This window comes from Schistocerca piceifrons, chromosome 4, assembly GCF_021461385.2.
Source record: "Schistocerca piceifrons isolate TAMUIC-IGC-003096 chromosome 4, iqSchPice1.1, whole genome shotgun sequence".
In the NCBI taxonomy this organism is placed as follows: Eukaryota; Metazoa; Arthropoda; class Insecta; order Orthoptera; family Acrididae; genus Schistocerca; species Schistocerca piceifrons.
Window position 1 is genome coordinate 362792561 of NC_060141.1, and position 18174 is coordinate 362810734.

At 41.8% G+C, this 18174-nt stretch overlaps 1 protein-coding gene across 1 annotated transcript in view; it reads left to right on the top strand.

Annotated features, from left to right (window-relative positions):
* The first annotated feature begins 1637 nt into the window (after nt 1–1637).
* The window catches only part of LOC124795845, a 923569-nt gene continuing 907032 nt past the window's right edge, over nt 1638–18174 (top strand). Inside the window, exon 1 of the mRNA XM_047259927.1 lies at nt 1638–1761. Within this exon, the coding sequence (XP_047115883.1) occupies nt 1638–1761 (124 nt within the window). The remainder of the gene's footprint in view (nt 1762–18174) is intronic.

Consider the following 18174-nt stretch of genomic DNA (forward strand, 5'->3'; position numbering starts at 1 on the left):
ACAACGTAACAACGCGTATACGATCAGACTTTGTAAATGAACTTCTAAGCATGGCGGAACTACAGACATCACGAGTGTTATGACTGGGACCGATTCGCTGCCTTACCCACTTCGTGGGAAAGGCAATGCGCATCCATGGTTGTTTACATCTTTGTGCGGGTTGACAGACATATGTGAACCATCTAAGAGACTGTGTTACCGATGTAATATACACATTCAACTCTCTTTCAGATTCTAAAAGTGGTAGGGGTAAAACACAGGGAGCGAAAGGCTATTTACAATTTGTACAGAAACCAGATGAAAGTTATAAGAGTCGAGGGGCATGAAAGGAAAGCAGTGGTTGAGAAGGGAGTGATACAGGGTTGTAGCCTCTCCCCGATGTTATTCAATCTGTATATTGAGCAAGCAGTAAAGGAAACAAAAGAAAAATTCGGAGTAGGTATTAAAATCCATGGAGAAGAAATAAAAACTTTGAGGTTCGCCGATGACATTGTAATTCTGTCAGAGACAGCAAAGGACTAGGAAGAGCAGTTGAACGGAATGGACAGTGTCATGAAAGGAGGGTATAAGATGAACATCAGCAAAGCAAAACGAGGATAATGGAATGTAGTCGAATTAAGTCGGGTGATGCTGAGGGAATTATATTAGGAAATGAGGCACTTAAAGTAGTAAAGGAGTTTTGCTATTTGGGGAGCAAAATAACTAATGACGGTCGAAGTAGAGAAGATATAAAATGTAGACTGACGATGGCAAGGAAAGCGTTTCTGAGGAAGAGAAATTTGTTAACATCGAGTATAGATTTCAGTGTCACGAAGTCGTTTCTGAAAGTATTTGCATGGAGTGTGGCCGTGTATGGAAGTGAAATGTGGACGATAAATAGTTTGGACAAGAAGAGAATAGAAGCTTTCGAAATGTGGTGCTACAGAAAAATGCAGAAGATTAGATGGGTAGATCACATAACTAATGAGGAGGTATTAAATAGAATTGGGGAGAGGAGGAGTTTGTGGCACAGCTTGACAAAAAGAAGGGACTGGTTGGTAGGACATGTTCTGAGACATCAAGGGATCACAAATTTAGCATTGGAGGGCAGCGTGGAGGGTAAAAATCGTAGAGGGAGACCAAGAGATGAATACACTAAGCAGATTCAGAAGGATGTAGGCTGCAGTAAGTACTGGGAGATGAAGAAGCTTGCACAGGATAGAGTAGCAAGGAGAGCTGCATCAAACCAGTCTCAGGACTGAAGACCATAACAACAACAACAACATACACATTCAAAGTCAATGATCGGGAGTGCTTGGAACCGTGGCGATGCAACACTTTTTTGTTGTGTGTAAGTAGCCGGAAGATGTAACGAACTACTGCAGATAGAACATTTTGATTTTCACTGTGGTTTCCGTTTCGTGACCTATCGGGCCTCACTGTCCGTATAGCCCTCCCAGCATTCTGTGTCCTACCTACCGAGGGATCCTCAAGCAAGTCACGTGGTGAGGGAGTCCCTCCACGGAGTGGCATTGAGAGTGCATCCTCTGGACGGGGACGCCCGCCGGCGTGCGCGGCGCGGTGCGCAGGCGCCGCCTAGACCGGCGGAGTGTCGGCCCGAGCTGGCGCGGCCTGCCGCCGGAGTGGGCTCAGTCGCGATGCGGCAGGCACGCGCTTCGCACGCCACCGGCGCGGTCCGGCCGCCGCCGCTGCTGCTGCTCTTCCTGGCGGCGCTACTGGCCGCTGTCGGCGCCACGGCGCACGCGCTCCAGGACCCCGCCGGTGAGTCCCACTACCACTCTCACCTCTGCCGCGCGGCGCCTTATGATTCCAGCTCACCTGTTCACTCCTTAACTGCAGGACTCTCTGCAGTCCCACCTGTGCCTTCAGATATTATAGCAAAACTGTCATAAACAAGGCACCATCGTCATCTGTCGCCAAGCCGTAGTACAGGTGATACACGAAAAACCGAGCCCGAGTACAGACCGCTCTCCAATTACGCACGAGCTGATACAACAACAAATAGATAAACAGGTGATAATTAGGTAGTAAAGAAATAACAAATGAGCTAATGCAAGCAACAAATGACAATTGACTGGCAACAATGAGCAGTCTAGTAGTCAGGGCTGGTTTTCCTTGCGCCACCTTGGATGGAAATTGGTATAAAGGCACTCAGTGCCCTGTTGTATTACAGTTCTGCTAGTACTTTGTCCAACCTCTGTCATTCCTAATTATCTCACAATTAATTAGCCCACAATTGGTTCACCTCTTACTTTAGCAACAGGCAGCAAAAGGTCATTATTCACAATGTTGATAACGGCTGTGATGTGGGATCTGAGTGGGGTCCTGTCAAGTAGGGGGTGCCCCAGGAATCAATGTTGGGGCCACTCCTGTCCCTTATTTATATAAATGATATGCCCTTTAGTGTTACGGGTAACTCTAAAATATTTCTGTTTGCTGATGACACTAGCTTGGTAGTAAAGGATGTTGTGTGCAACATTGGCTCGATTTCAAATAGTGCAATACATGACATCAGTTCATGGCTTGTAGAAGATAAACTAACGTTAAATCACAGTAAGACTGAGTTTTTACGGTTTCTAACACACAATTGACCAAAACCTGACGTTTTAATTTCACAGAACTGGCATATGATTAGTGAAACTGAACAGTTCAAACTTCTAGGAGTTCAGATAGGTAGTAAGCTGTAGCGGAAAGCCCACGTTCAGGATCTTCGTTAAATACTTAATACTGCCATTTTTACTATTCGAACGGTATCAGAAGTGGGTGATACTTGGTCTACTTTGCTTATTTTCATTCGCTTATGTCGTTTGCTATTATATTTTGGGGTAACTCGTCCCATACTACAAGGATATTTTTGGCTCAGAAACTGGCGGTTCGGGCAATAAGTGGCGTGAGCTCACGAACCTCTTGTCGACCTCTGTTCACGAGTCTGGGTATTTTGACATTGGTCTTTCAATATGTATATTCCTTACTGTCGTTTCTTGTTACCAATATTGGTTTATTTCCAAGAATAAGCAGCTTTCATTCGGTTAATTCTCGACAGAAATCAAACCTGCATTTGGGTCGGACACGCTAGTGCAAAAAGGTGTGCAGTATACTGCTGCATCCATTTTCAATAATCTGCCACTCGAATTCAAAAATCTTAGCAGTAATCCACGCGCTTTCAAATCGAAACTGAAGAGTTTCCCCATGGATCACTCCTTCTATTCTGTCGAGGAGTTCCTTGAAAGTTTAACCTGATTCTTATTGTATTGCTGATAGTGTTTGCTTAAACTTATGGATTGACTTTTTTCAGGTTCATGAACATTTATTTTTATCTGCTATTACTTTTGTGTTGTAATTTCATGTACTGACACGTTCCATGACCTTGAATATTTGCTCCTCAATTTGGTCCTACGGAACCTGACGTGTAAATAAAAAATAAATAAATAAAAAATCTCAAAAATTCTCTTAGGCATTGATTTTGTTGGGGCTTTTATTTCTTGCAGTAAATTTGTCGCCGACCCGTCTCACATCGCTCTTTTCAGCTCACATACGACCTCAAATTGCCTTTCATTGCGATGCTCACGCCTTACAAGTATTCCCCTAAAGGTTTTCCGTGGGGTTCAAATCCAGGCTACGTGCCGTCCAGGGTGAGACATCGATATCTTTACCTTCAAACCACTTTTTGGTCGTACCAGAAAAATGAACAGATGCATCATCTTGTTGAAACATTACACTTTAGTCCCCTAGACAGTCATACGTTCTGATCAGTTCTGTCGCTAGCATTCTAGTTCAGCCAAGAAATGTGTGACATACCTTCAGTGCAGGAGGCTGCCCAAATGGTAACACTTCCAGCACCAAAATTTCTGCCCATTCTTGCCTGCTACTCAGACCATGCCAGTAATACTGAAACGCATCCGGTGCATCTAAATTAAACTTATTCTCATGACTGAAGATCACTTTATCCCATTCTGAACTCAATGACATGTATTTTTCAGCATACTCAGCCCTAGCCTGTTACGTTCGGGTGCTAGAGCACTTTCCTGCAGTCGTTACTTGAGTGCAAGATGTTTGTCATTTGACAAAATTTGTTGTACACATCTGGCAGTAAATCAACAACAAGTTGAGAAGAACAACGGTTTGTCCCTCTTGCTTTACGCAAAAGTAACCGTTTAGATGTCTCATATAATTTTCTACTTTGCCCGTATTTTCCGTTCTGTCCATATCGTCCTCCCAATCTAACGAAACTATCGATCACTGTACTGGAACGGTTCAACTTCTTGGCAATTTCATGAACAGTGTGTCCCATTGCCTTGTACGAGCCGATTTTTGCTTTTTCATCACATGATAACTGTTTCCCGCGTGGTGTTGTCACAATAGTGGCATATGTATACAACACGAACTGTCATTAATAGTGTCTGTTTCCTACCCTTCATTAAACGCGCCCTAATCATACACTAACATTACACAGAGCCGTCTGTCTTTATGCCAAGTTCCACCCTCTAGCATCTGAATCCTTGATATTTTGTTATATGGTGTACCACTGACATCAAATGCGATACTGCTTGACTGTATTTGTCGGTATCTCATACAATTCCATATAAACTGTGCACAACTATTCCAACCGAAAATGTTAATTTTCCTGCAAATATCAATGCCTTTATAATGATGTCACTACATCAGTTCGGAGATTACGATGCACCAGTTGTCCAAATGTTTTACTTAATTTAAAAACACAAGATGTTCTGGAAAACGTGATGCTATTATCAAGATATTGAAAGTTTCATGCCACTAGGCACAGTCAACAATAAGCAAGCATAACAAGATAATATAATTTTTGGTAGGTAAATGGTAGGTCACTTCCTTAGTTATCAGAGCTCAGTGAGAGTTTTAATGCTAAGAGTAATTACGAACGTTATACTATGATACGTAAATGGGGAATCTAATGCAGGGTGTGCGGAATTACCCATTACAAACTTCTAGGACTTATAGAGGGCAGTGGGTAAATAATACTTTCAACAGGAACTCATGTCCTGAAGCGTACCGCGTCCGTTCTACGGCAGTTTCAATTTGGATATTTAACTCATCCAATTCTGCTTGAAAAATTGTGTTAGAAGAGAGGTAGTACAATTATTAAGTAACTGTTCAAAATGAAACAAAACTAAACGTTCTGTTATCACTTGAGCACACTTGTTTGTATAAACACTTAAGCGTTACGTTCTGTATGTACACTACGCTGGGTTGTTTTTTTTATTAGTGTGAACACGTAACGTTTAAGCGTTAATATAAACGGATGTTCTTAAGTGATAAGTGGTCGTTTCGCTATGTTTCCTTTCGAATTATTACCCAATAACTGGACTGCGTCACGCCTAATTCAATTCCTCGAGCAGAAGTGAATAAGTTAAACATCTGAATTGAAACTGTACTAGAAAGGAAACGGTACGTTTTCGGAAATGTGTTCCTACCCAAAATATTATGTACTCACTCCCCTCTATAAATTCTAGAAGTTTGTAATAGGAATTTCGGAACACCGTGTATATTTGACAATGCATGTATACTGTGCATAATAGCAGAATAATCATGTCTTCCCGAAAAATGTTGCGTTTTTAAATTAAATAAACCACACATTTGGACAACTGGTCCACCACATTCTCCTAACTGACAAGACACCTGTGTGTGACATGGATTTTTCCATAGGGTGTTATGTCGAAAATCTTGATTGATACCTGACTGACAGGTTGTATTTATCATGCAGACAAGAATTTTTAGCAGATGGAAGTGTAATGTAAAAAGAGTAGTGGTAAATTTCATGTCGCCACGCTAGACGTGCGCGTACTTCCCGTATCTTTAGAAAAAGTAAATAAAAGTCGGTTGATGATGACACGACTATAATGAAACATCTTTGTGGTAGAACAAGCAAACAGTCTCTCCTTTTATGAATACAGATACTTTGTACTCGATGGATATTAGAAAGATAACGTCCAGCTTTATGAAACTGCAAATATTTGTCTCATTGTCAACATTTGCAGCAGTCCTTCCTCAGTTCTTCTTCAATTACGTTCAACGTGTAAATAAGAACAAATATCATCCATCGTTTGCAACTGAATGTTTATTTGGGTTTCTACATGTTAGACCAGCAGGGAAGACTATGTCCAATTAGATGCCTAATTGTGACATCCGACCAATCGGAAACTTATATCATGTTCACTGATAGTCTACTAAACAACGCCTTCCGTTACTGATATTTCCTTTTCTATACCCTGTGAGCACATCTACAGATGTATCTAGAGAGATACTTCAGTTTTCTTGCTCTGGAGCTATATGATGCTTCAGAGTAGTGCGCTCCAAATAATATTAATAGAACAATCGTAGGTATTATGTTTTTGTGTAACACCGATAATTGTGTTACACACATCAGTTCGCTCCAGTCGCAAATGTTTGTTTATAGATAACATCCAGGAATACACTACTCAACTTATAAATAACGCACTATTCTGAAGCAGCATCTCCCTCAAGAAGAGCAAAACAAGCGTAGCTATCTAGACACACCTGAAAATAAGCCCACAGGGCTTGAAATGCTAAGAGTAGGGTAAAAAAACAAAAATATTTGTGATTGAAGGCGGTATTTAATAGTTTATTCAGTACAGTCACGTCCGCAGCCGCTAAACATGCCAATGGTCACGCGAAGATGGTGATGATGTTTGGTTTGTGCGGCGCTCAACAGCGCGGTTGTCAGCGCCCGTACAAATTCCCAGCCTTTGCTCAGTCCAATCTCGCCACTTTCATGAATGTTGATGAAATGATGAGAACAACGCAAACACCCAGTCGTCTCGAGGCAGGTGAAAATCCCTGACCCCGCCGGGAATCGGACCCGGGACCCCGTGCTCGGGAAGCGAGAATGCGACCGCGAGACCACGAGCTGCGAACGACACACGAAGAAAATAGCAAAAATAAAAGTATGGGGTTATCGAAATTCAGGTGTGCCCTTTATACAAACAACCATTCTTCTTAATGCCCATACATGTTTCAGCTCCTTTGCGCTATTATCATCGGGTACTTTTATTTATCTCTGTAAAATGCAAACGTATTTCAAGTAATAATTATTTTGAAGAAATTTGGTCAAAATAAATTTTATGTTTTGTGATCATTACCATGTTTTCCACAATGCTGGGTACTGCAGGAATTTCTTTACGGTATTATGTAGCTTGTCATCTACAACGAAATGATGGTAGTGCAGGTTTGATTGACAAGTTAACACGTCGCTTTATGTGTCGCACATGTATATTTCCACAACAGGTAAACATAGAGACGAGAGCAGATATTACAGAAAGAATTCACAAAATATAGCCGCAAAATATTCTCGTGCAAAAAAATTAAGTTTATGAATAAAGTGATTTTTTAACCCACTAACCAAACATTTTAGAGAACTTAATGATGATGTCATGAGGAGCTGAAATATTTTTGGCCATTAAGAACAGTTGTTTGTATAACAGGCATTGTGAATATCCACAACACTTACTTTTGTGTGTCCCATTATTTTGGTGTACCCTGGCCATTGGTATTACGTAGGCATTCGCTGAACACGATGAATGTTTCCAGTTAACTGTGAGTCATAATCAGGCATTTCACTACACATGATCTCGCTGGCTATACTAATACAAACAACTGAAACATGTATGGTTGAAAATAAAATATCCATTTAGTTGCTAACGACGAATAATATTTATTCAAAAAACTCGATAAATTGACTTAAGCAGCAAATCAGGAAGAGTCTTTGCAAACATTATCAATATGACTGACAAATATTTGTAATTTCATAAAGCTTTTACGTGATGTCTGTACAGAAGAGGAAGCAAATATTTTGGAGTTATTTTTGTAATATTGCTGAATACAGAACGACTGGCTTCGCTTAAGGACAGATTGTTCGCTTATTCTAGCATCAACATATATCACTGTCGTAGTGGCATCATCAGTTGATGCTACTCTGTTTCTCCTGAGCACACGGGGAGTATGTGAAAGTGTGACCTTTTGGCAAGAAAATTACTATTACTTTCCACATTACACGTACGTCAGTAAAATATCACCTTACTTTACATGTTGTATAAACAGGGACTGTCTAGCTTTGTCAATTTCAGGGCAGTTATACACGGAGCATGACATCCACAAAGGTAATAACATTGGGTTTAAAACTTGTTTCGGCGACCGTTTCCTATCTTCACATACATCCGTAGGCAGTAGCGTATTCTGGGTGCAGCACTGGATACAGTTTTCAACCACGAAAGGGTCGACTGCAAAATGAGCTATTTACTGGGAACATCACTTGAAAAATTAGGTTCGTGACTGATACCTGAGATACCAAATATTTTTCGAAACCAGCTGCAATCCAAGTTCCAATAGTGATTTCGACTGATTCATAATAGCATTTGTTTGCAATATCATCGGTCGGATTGAGTTTATGCTCCGTATTTCAAAAACTGAAACTACAAACTGCTGAGTGTCATGCTTCGCTAAATACACTGTGGCACTAGCGGAGAAAAGAGTTATTCACAGATGCAATGCTGAACACAGTTGACAGTACTGAAATATAGACAAATATAGCAGTTTGGTTCAAATGGCTCTGAGCACTATGGGACTTAACTTCTGAGGTCATCAGTCCCCTAGAACTGAGAACTACTTAAACCTAACTAACCTAAGGACATCACACACATCCACGCCCGAGGCAGGATTCGAACCTGCGACCGTAGCGGTCGCGCGGTTCCAGATTGTAGCGCCTAGAACCGCTCAGCCACCCCGGCCAGCTATAGCAGTTTTCCACATATGAGTGAATAAGTTTATTGACATGATCATGCTGGAAATTTTTCTAATGACTCAATTTAAAATGCCCATTTACATGGCTACAATACTCGCTTTCTCCATTACGTTTAGTCTAGGGTGTGTTAAATTGCGTGCCTGTTAATAAGTAATTATACTCACATCATGTCATATTAGCTGTGACTTTAGTCAAACATACAGAAGCGCACTTTTGTAACATTCATAAAACCTTTGAGCTCCTGAACACTCGCGTCGCAGCTACGAGCATGACTTGGTGTTCTCTGAAATTATATGGCTCTGAGCACTATGGGACTTAACTTCTAAGGTCATCAGTCCCCTAGAACTTAGAACTACTTAAACCTAACTAACCTAAGGACATCACACACATCCATGCCCGAGGCAGGATTCGAACCTGCAACCGTAGCGGCCGCGCGGTTCCAGACTGTAGCGCCTTTAATCGCTTGGCCACCACGGCCGGCTCTGAAATTATACTCGATGTTAATGCCAATGTACTGAGGTTCCTTGCGGAACTTCCGCCACGTAGTTAATCAGCTACTTCCACGTACAGTTCTATGCTACAGATGTGCAACTGTACTGTATAGTTCCTCTTCTTGAGTTATCATAACTACGATAAGTTAATAGAATCTTTTTCCTCGTTTGACTTCATTCACTAAACAGTTTAGCTTGGCGGTGAAATAGTGAAATATTTGACGTGGAAAAAGGCTGGAGACCCGGTCTTTCTTTGCACAGTTATATCGTTCTACGAAATATCGAATATGATCTAATTGCACAGGCCATATACTTTGTTATACCCGACCACGAGGATTCTCTACCTCGATAAATAAAAGATCGAAGTATTCAGTTCATTCGTGAAATTGTTTTTAAAGCTCTGATTGATAAGCAAAAACATTTAAAGTAAAATTGACACTTGCGTGACTCGTATTTACTGTGTAACGACTTTCCAACTGTGAGATCCCTCAGCAGGTACCTCTGGAATCTTGCCAATAGTCACTTCAGCTACCAGGAAAAGAATTGATCTGTGCTGTTAGTCCTTCTACGGTTAGCAACCCAGTCGGAGTATGCTCGAATACGGCAACGATTTCAAACCACCGGAATGTCTTCATAATTCTTAGGCAAAATATTAAGCAAAAAATCACGTCAGTTGCCAAATGCAGCCATATGTACACCATCACACAATAATTTCACACTCTTACTAAGAATTTCGAAAGCTGTACCACTTTCAAAAGACACTGAGGCATAAGGACATAATCCACATCGTTCTCGAGCTCATATTTAAGTGAATATCAGAGAAACTGCTGAGGTAGCTTTTCGTGAATGTTCATATCTACAATGTGGTCCTAGAGTACAAATAAACCTGACTCACCATAAGATTAACAGATGTCACAAGCATGAATAAATGTTACAGTCACAATCGACGATGATGTACCATAGGTCCTTATGGTTCTCTGCGACTCATATTTAGTACATGGGTGCATTTTATGCATCCTCAGCAACCGTAGTTGTATATAATGAAGTAGTACCGTTCTTCAGAAGAAATTAAATTTCTTTTATGCAACTGGTTGCTTATTATTTCGTTATATACCTGGAGTGATGCAAGCAGTTGTATCCGTACGATCTTGTGCTACGCGGAAAGTCTGGTGAATTACAGATTCTTAAAAGCAGCCAACGGCACCTCCATAGAAGTGACAACTAAGTAAGCACTTGATACGGATGTCAGAATGTATTGATCGTCTACCAGGGTCCAGTGTAGTAAAACGTGTAATGTCGGCCCAGTGGAAGCACTGACAGTAACTCAGGCAGCACAAGGACGTCTTGGAGTCCATAACATTGGTATGTTATTATGATGCCCCTCAACCTTTGCCGGCCGCAGTGGCCGTGCGGTTCTAGGCGCTGCAGTCTGGAACCGCGAGACCGCTTCGGTCGCAGGTTCGAATCCTGCCTCGGGCATGGAAGTGTGTGATGTCCATACGTTAGTTAGGTTTAAGTAGTTCTACGTTCTAGGGGACTGATGACCTCAGAATTTAAGTCCCATAATGATCAGAGAGCCTGAGCCAGCCATTACTCTCCACACAGCATTCTCTGATGAGTCTTCTCCTTCATGATCCAACAACGTCTCGTAAAATTGTACTGTGCGAACAATTCTTCGTCCGGCTTTATGGGCATCACAATCAGGCTGTACCGCACAGTAGAAGCATTTCTGCAAGTTTCTGTAACAAGTACTGCAGCATATCCAACAACCAGTCATCGCAGGGTAACAACCAGTAACAATGTTTGTGTATCGTAATTTTACAACTTTACCGTATTTTCGACACATTCCGAGCTACTGTGCTCATCTTCGCACATCAAGTCATACAAAATACTCGGCGCCTAATTACGAACCAGCACGTTTCTATGTAGACAGGCATATGAAACTTCCTGGCAAATTAAAACTACGTGCAGGACCGAGACTCGAACTCGGGCCCTTTGCCTTTCGCGGATAAGTGCTCTACCACTGAGCTACCCAAGCATGACTCACGCCCCCTACTCACAGCTTTACTTCCACCAGTACCTCGTCTCCCACTTTCCAAACTTCACAGAAGCTCTCCTGTGAATCTTGCAGAACTAGCACTCCTGGAAGAAAGGATCCTGCGGAGAGCTTCTGTGAAGTTTGGAAAGTAGGAGACGAGGTACTGGCGGAAGTAAAGTTGTGAAGAGGGGGCCTATGTCGTGCTTGGGTAGCTCAGTGGTAGAGCCCGTGCCCGCGAAAGGCAAAGGTCCTGAGTTTGAGTCTCGGTCCGGAGTACAGTTTTAATCTGCCAGGAAGTTTCATATCAGCGCACACTCCGCTGCAGAGTGAAAATCTCATTCTAGACAGTCATATGATTTTAAACTAATTTAAAACATTGCAACTAGACAACAAACTAGGCATAACCAAGTTAAGAGTTTTCGTAATAGCGTTTAAGTATTTTATGTGCCTCCGTACCTGAACATGGGCATCAGTTGTGACGAACATATAACTCTATTCTTTACTTAAATGTCGTGTACTTTGATCGTTTCATTACGAGTGGCTGGGAATGCTTGCTAAACTGCGTGACCTTGCTACAACCTTGAGTGGCTGTCGCAGCGTCTAACTATGAACTCGCAAAAATTAATAAAATTTACACGTCGAGAACTGTTTTTACATAAACTAAACTCTGTTATTAATGTCAGCCGCGTGTAAACCTTTTGAGTAATGTTAAAATTGTAATTATAGTTTTGATAATCAGATTTTCCCATTAAAACACAGTGCCAGTATTTAGAACTGAGCCTGGAACCAGTACAGTTCACCGTGAGTATTTTCTCTCTGAAAATAAATAATTCTGTGTTTAAATTCGGTCGTCAGTCAGGAGGGGACAAATTACTAAAATAATTCTTTTATTGAACTTGAAATAGTTAGTACATTTATCTTCAAATAAATGTAGCTTTAATTCTAGTGCCAGATTTAAACTCACAATGTATTTAACGTCCGTCTTTTTACATATCAAGTTTAAGGGAACTTTTCAAACAAGGTGACGCAGTTGGAAGGACAACGGTTGAAATACGTATCTAGCCATCTTCGTCTGGCCTTCCCTAAATCGCTCAAGGTATGTCCCGGGATAGTTCCTTTAAAAAAGGGCACGGCTGATTCTCTTCCCCATCCTTTCGTAATTCGAGATTAGGTTCCACCTCCCATTACCTGCTGTAGACGGGACGTCATACTCTAATTATCCTTCCTCCCTTTCTTCCTTCTTCACTTTTCAAATAGAATTTCGGTTATTAATATTAGATTGAATTTAGTTCTACGTGAAATGTACTGCCCTTTCTCGAGTATTGACAACCATCAGCTATATAGCGAAATGACGACAATGAAACTTTGTGCCTGTCCGGGATTCGAACCCAGGTTGCCCGCTTATCGCAAGCGGTCGTCGTACCATTGGCTATCCGAGCACGACTCGCAGCCAGACCCAAACTTCCATATGTCGTCACCCATGTATTTCATAACGCCTACAATCTCCAAAGTACCTGTTCCTGCATACCGTACTTCCGAACAAAACAGGCACTGTAATATCGATTTACTTTCGTCCTGGAAAACTAAGCAAATTAATTTAACCAAGTACTGTTACAATACGACCCATAAAATTTCCATTTCTCCACTTCCTTGTGTAAATTAATTACACAAATTTTACGTTAACTGCAGTCCCTTTTCCAGTTAACCAATAATATTTTTATACCGAATTTAAGCAAACGCTACTAGAAGGCACTTGCAAAAAGACTGTGACACTTTCGACAGTAAATTATTGCTATATTGTGATTCTTCAGTTTCTCCCGGCGTATTTCTTGCTCGAACAGTCTACGGGTGTACTGCTGGTCCAATAGCGTCCAATGGGCACAATATTTCGGCGATCAGACATGTCACCATCGTCAGGTGCACTGACGAACTGAGTTCCTGTGGAATAATGTAGATAGAGAGGTACAAATTGACACACATGCTTGGAATGACATGGGATGTTATTAGAACCAAAAAAATACAAAAGTTCAATAAATGTTCAACAGATGGCGCTTCATCCGATCAGAATAGCAATAATTAGTATAACAAAGTAAGACAAAGCAAAGATGATGTTCTTTACAGGAAATGTTCAATATCTCCACCATCATTCCTCAACAATAGCTGTAGTCGAGGAATAATGTTGTGAACAACACTGTAAAGCATGTTCGGAGTTATGGTGAGGCATTGGCGTCGGATGTTGTCTTTCAGCATCCCTAGAGATGTCGGTCGATCACGATACACTCTCGACTTGAAGTCGAGAAAAGCCAATAATTGCACGGACTGAGGCCTGGGGACCTGGGAGGCCAAGCATGACGAAAGTGGCGGCTGAGCACACGATCATCACCAAATGACGCGCGCAAGAGATCTGTCTGACATTTTGTGAACTTTTGTTTTTGGTTCTAATAAAACCCCATGTCATTCCAAGCATATTCGTCAATTTTTACTTCTCTATCTACATTATTCCGTGGTTTATTAAGTTTTCCAATTTATACTGACTAATTGATTACCCGGTATTCTGCATACCAACGTCAAGTCAATGGTCCTTTCGTTATGACGTCCCACAATGATTTTAGAAATTCCGATGGAATGTTATCTATCCCTTCTGCCTTGTTTGATCTTACGGGACTGAAGCGCCTAGAACCGCTCGGCCACAACGGCCGGCACATTTCAAGCACATATGTATTTTCAACAATCATAATTTTGAGTGTCTGTTGTTTTCAAGAAACAACTTATTGTAAGGAAAATGGTGACATTCAACTATCGGACCAGGGAAGCCATTATGCCTTTTAACTGTTGCTACCCTGTCGTGTGCGTTTGTGGAACGCCTTTTCTTTGGCAGAAATGTGAAGCTAACAGTGTCGTTGTATATTTGGGCGGCGGCCTTGTCTTTTCAATTTCTCGACGGTCCTTTTCTTTGACAGAAGTGGGCTGCAGACTGACTGCAGTGGAGGGAGTACCCAGGGAGCAGTGGTTGGGTAGGGTTCACGTTACAGTGCGCTCTGCGAGATTTTACTACTTTGTGCTGATAATGGTGCAGTTCATAGAAAAAGTCGATAATCAGCATTTCTTGCAGTAAGAGGTCGTCCCATGTAAATTGCAAGTGTGGATGCAAGATATTTCAGGCATAATACGGTGCTGCAAGAATTTCACCATTAGTACATCAAGCATGGTTCCAAAACATACAGAATAAGTAGTGTTTACTAACTGAATAACATTTGCACCATGTTCTCAACTCCTCTGCATCTGAAAAAGCAAGCTACTAACCATTTATTTCGAACTTAGTATTGGCACAGCAGAGACAGACCTTTTTTGAAAGTAAGGTTGGTGCTTGTTTGTTTGGGAGCAATATAGTAATACAGTCCACGGGTGTGCTGCCGGTCCATATTGTCCAACGCGCACAATATTTCGGCGATCAGACACGTCACCATCGTCAGGTGCACTGACGAACTGAGCTCCTGGGGGGGACATAAAAAGCAGGCTAGCATTGGCAAAAAGGACATTCCTGCCCAACAGAAGTCTATTGGTATTAAATATAGGCCTTAATTTAAAGAAGAAATTTCTGAGACAGTACGTATGGAGCACAGCATTGGATGGTAGTGAAACATGATCTTTGTTAAAACCGGAACAGGAGAGAATTGAAGCATTAGAGATGTGGTGCTACAGAAGAATGTTGAAAATTAGGTGGCCTGGTAATGCAGGGACTGAGGAGGTTCTCCGCAGATTCGGCGAAGAAAGAAATATATGGAAAACACTGATAAAAAAACAGGATGATAGGCCACTGTTGAGACATTAGGGAATAATTTCCATGATACTAAAGTGAGCTGTAGAGGGTAAAAACTGTAGACGCAGACAGAGACTGGAATACATCCAACAAATTAAGAACGCAGGTTGAAAGTGCTACTCTGAGATGAAAAGGTTGGCACAGGAGAGGAATTCGTGATGGGCCTTATCAAACCAGTTAGAAGACTGATGACAAAAAACTGTCTAATGTCCGTGAAAAAGTATGTCACTATGCATGGCGTCCACAAAAATGGTTGGCTAATGGGGCGACACGGAATGTAGCGACCTCCACACAGCGTATAACTCACAACCAGGCCATGTCCGCGATAACTGCAAATGAATCTTTTTGTTCTATATTCATGGAAATGGCGGACTGTCATTTTCGGTACCAAATTATATTTATCAAGCAGGCATTATGACTGGTTCACATCTAACTGACGAACAAGTTCCAAACTATTCCCAGTCCGTGCCTTTTTCTCTCCGTCGCCAGTTCTGACAGCTGCGCTATACTTTGTATTTCATGCAAGAGGTAAGGCTGCACCATGAAAAATTGATTGGTCAGTGCTTTATATTTACACGGGAACGCCAGCACGTGCATTTAGCGAAGGCTGGATAATAATACTTTTTCTTTCGTTTACTTCGATATGTTCACCAAATCATGTGCTATTCGGGACCTGATCGATCAGTTTACATACGCTCTTCTTCGTTTTTAAAGCATTTGCAATGAAAGGAGACGTTTTCTATTTCTTAACATTGATGCTAACTTTGAGCGCGATCTGTGCTGGTTAGTTTTCACGCGGCGGTACTCTGCCATCTCACAGGAAAAACGGCAGAGATGTTTGTTTACAGATGCAGCGATGGAAGAGCTAGTTGTGATGACCTCTGCTGACCAGTCAAGCTCGTTATTCGCAGAAACGTAGCGTAGATTCCTTCCTTTTCTCCACGCATTATAGTTTAGTGAGAGCAAATGAAGGATTTCAGCTTTTCCAGAAAATGAAAGGAGAGACTATGCTTCACGAACGTCGATATATTTTGTTTGTTGATGCGCTGAGAGTCCCAAAAAGTGCTTACAACACTGTATTCTACGCCTTACATGGTTTTATGCGCACTTTTAAACGTGGTAGAAGCTTATCTTTAACACTTACATTTTGTTTCAGCGTCGATTTCCTTCACTTTGAAAAGAGTCCTTAGAGACGTCACTGTAGTTTGCGTCACAGTGTGTAAAAATTAGTTACTAATGCGAATTACTTGCTAAAACAGTTTCCGTGTTTGTTCTTGTGGCCTCCTTCTGCCTGTAATACACACGGATGAAGCTGAATGCCGGTAAACATAGGGCCAGCAGCGACGCATATTCCTTGCATATGACTTTCACAAAGGAGAACACGACGTATGACATCAAACAACATAGCTTCCCTAAATATCTGCCGCGTACTTTCCTGTATGGCTGACAAAACAGAGTAAAAGATATAAAATTAAAACTCCATCATCCACCGATATAGGAAGTGATGAAATGTTTACGCGAAGAGCCGTAACGTAGAAGCTACTCTATTGGACAACTAGTATTTACTATTGTAGTGGTCGTTTACGTACGGAGAACTCTTTTTGTGAAAATGGGACAGAGGAAGCAGTTTATTTCTAACAGTCCAATAAAAGGGCTTGCATCTCTGTATGTACAGTCGTACTTGTGGTGTCACCGCCAGACACCACACTTGCTAGGTGGTAGCTTTAAATCGGCCGCGGTCCATTAGTACATGTCGGACCCGCGTGTCGCCACTTTCAGTGATAGCAGACCGAGCGCCACCACACGGCAGGTCTAGAGAGACGTACTAGCACTCGCCCCAGTTGTACGGACGACGTAGCTAGCGATGCACACTGACGAAGCCTCGCTCATTTGCAGAGCAGATAGTTAGAATAGCCTTCAGCTAAGTCAATGGCTACGACCTAGCAAGGCGCCATTAGTAACATTGCATGTATCTATGGAGTCTCACTTATATCGTCAATAGCGATGTACCAAGGATGGATTAAAGTTAAGTATTCCAGAAGCTACGTACATTTCTTTATAGCATTCATTACGTATCCTGTTACAGACCTATCTCTTGCCTGCGTGAGCTAAACGCGTGCCTTTCGGCTACTTCCGTGGCGTGGCTGTCTTGCTACGCCACAACAGTACTATTATTTTCTAGCCACCCAACCTTGCTGACGTTTCTTAGTTGTTCACGCAAATGTAACTAAGGTGCGGCCACTTGTTCTATAATATTAGATAAGTGAACTGGATGTGTACATTTTCGTCAAATGAAATTTTGTTTTTATTCTTTGAGCTTGGTATTGGTATACACAACACGTCAACATTTCCACGATTTTTATTTACTTCCCGGTAGCGACACGAACATTAACAGAAAATTAAAAATACACACCCACGCCAGAGACGGGGCCGAACCCATGACACTTGCTGTTGAAGGCTGTGACTCCACCTCAACGCCATGAAGAAAGGCTTCATATCGCGGAAGCCGAAATCTAAATTAGTAAACATATTCTTCTTCTTCTTCTCGTTCTTTTTCTGCTATTCTACAACTCATAATGACTCTTGGCCTCTTCAGCTATCTCCTCTTTATCTTGGCCCGTTGCTAGCATTTTTCTGTTCCTGTAGCCCAACTTCCGAAGGTCTTCTATGACTCCGTCCTCACATCCAGTTTTCGGTCGAGCACATTCTCTCTGTCCACCTGGCTTTCCTTGCAAAATCTTTTCTGGTATTTCTGTATCAATCATCTGTGCCACGTGTCCAGTCCACCTTAGCCTTGATGACTTCACAATTCTTCTAACAGGATGGCCTTTGTAGAAGGCGTACAACTCATGCTTGTAGGTCCTCCTCCATACTTCCCTTTCCCAGAATGGGCCGATGGTTCTCCTGAGTAATCTTCTCTCGGATGGATCCAGCGATTCAGCATTCTTTGCTGTCAGAACCCAGGTTTCAGAGGCGTAAGTAAGCGCTGGTCTGATCAGTGTTTTATAAATGGTTATTTTGTGGACAGGAGCTT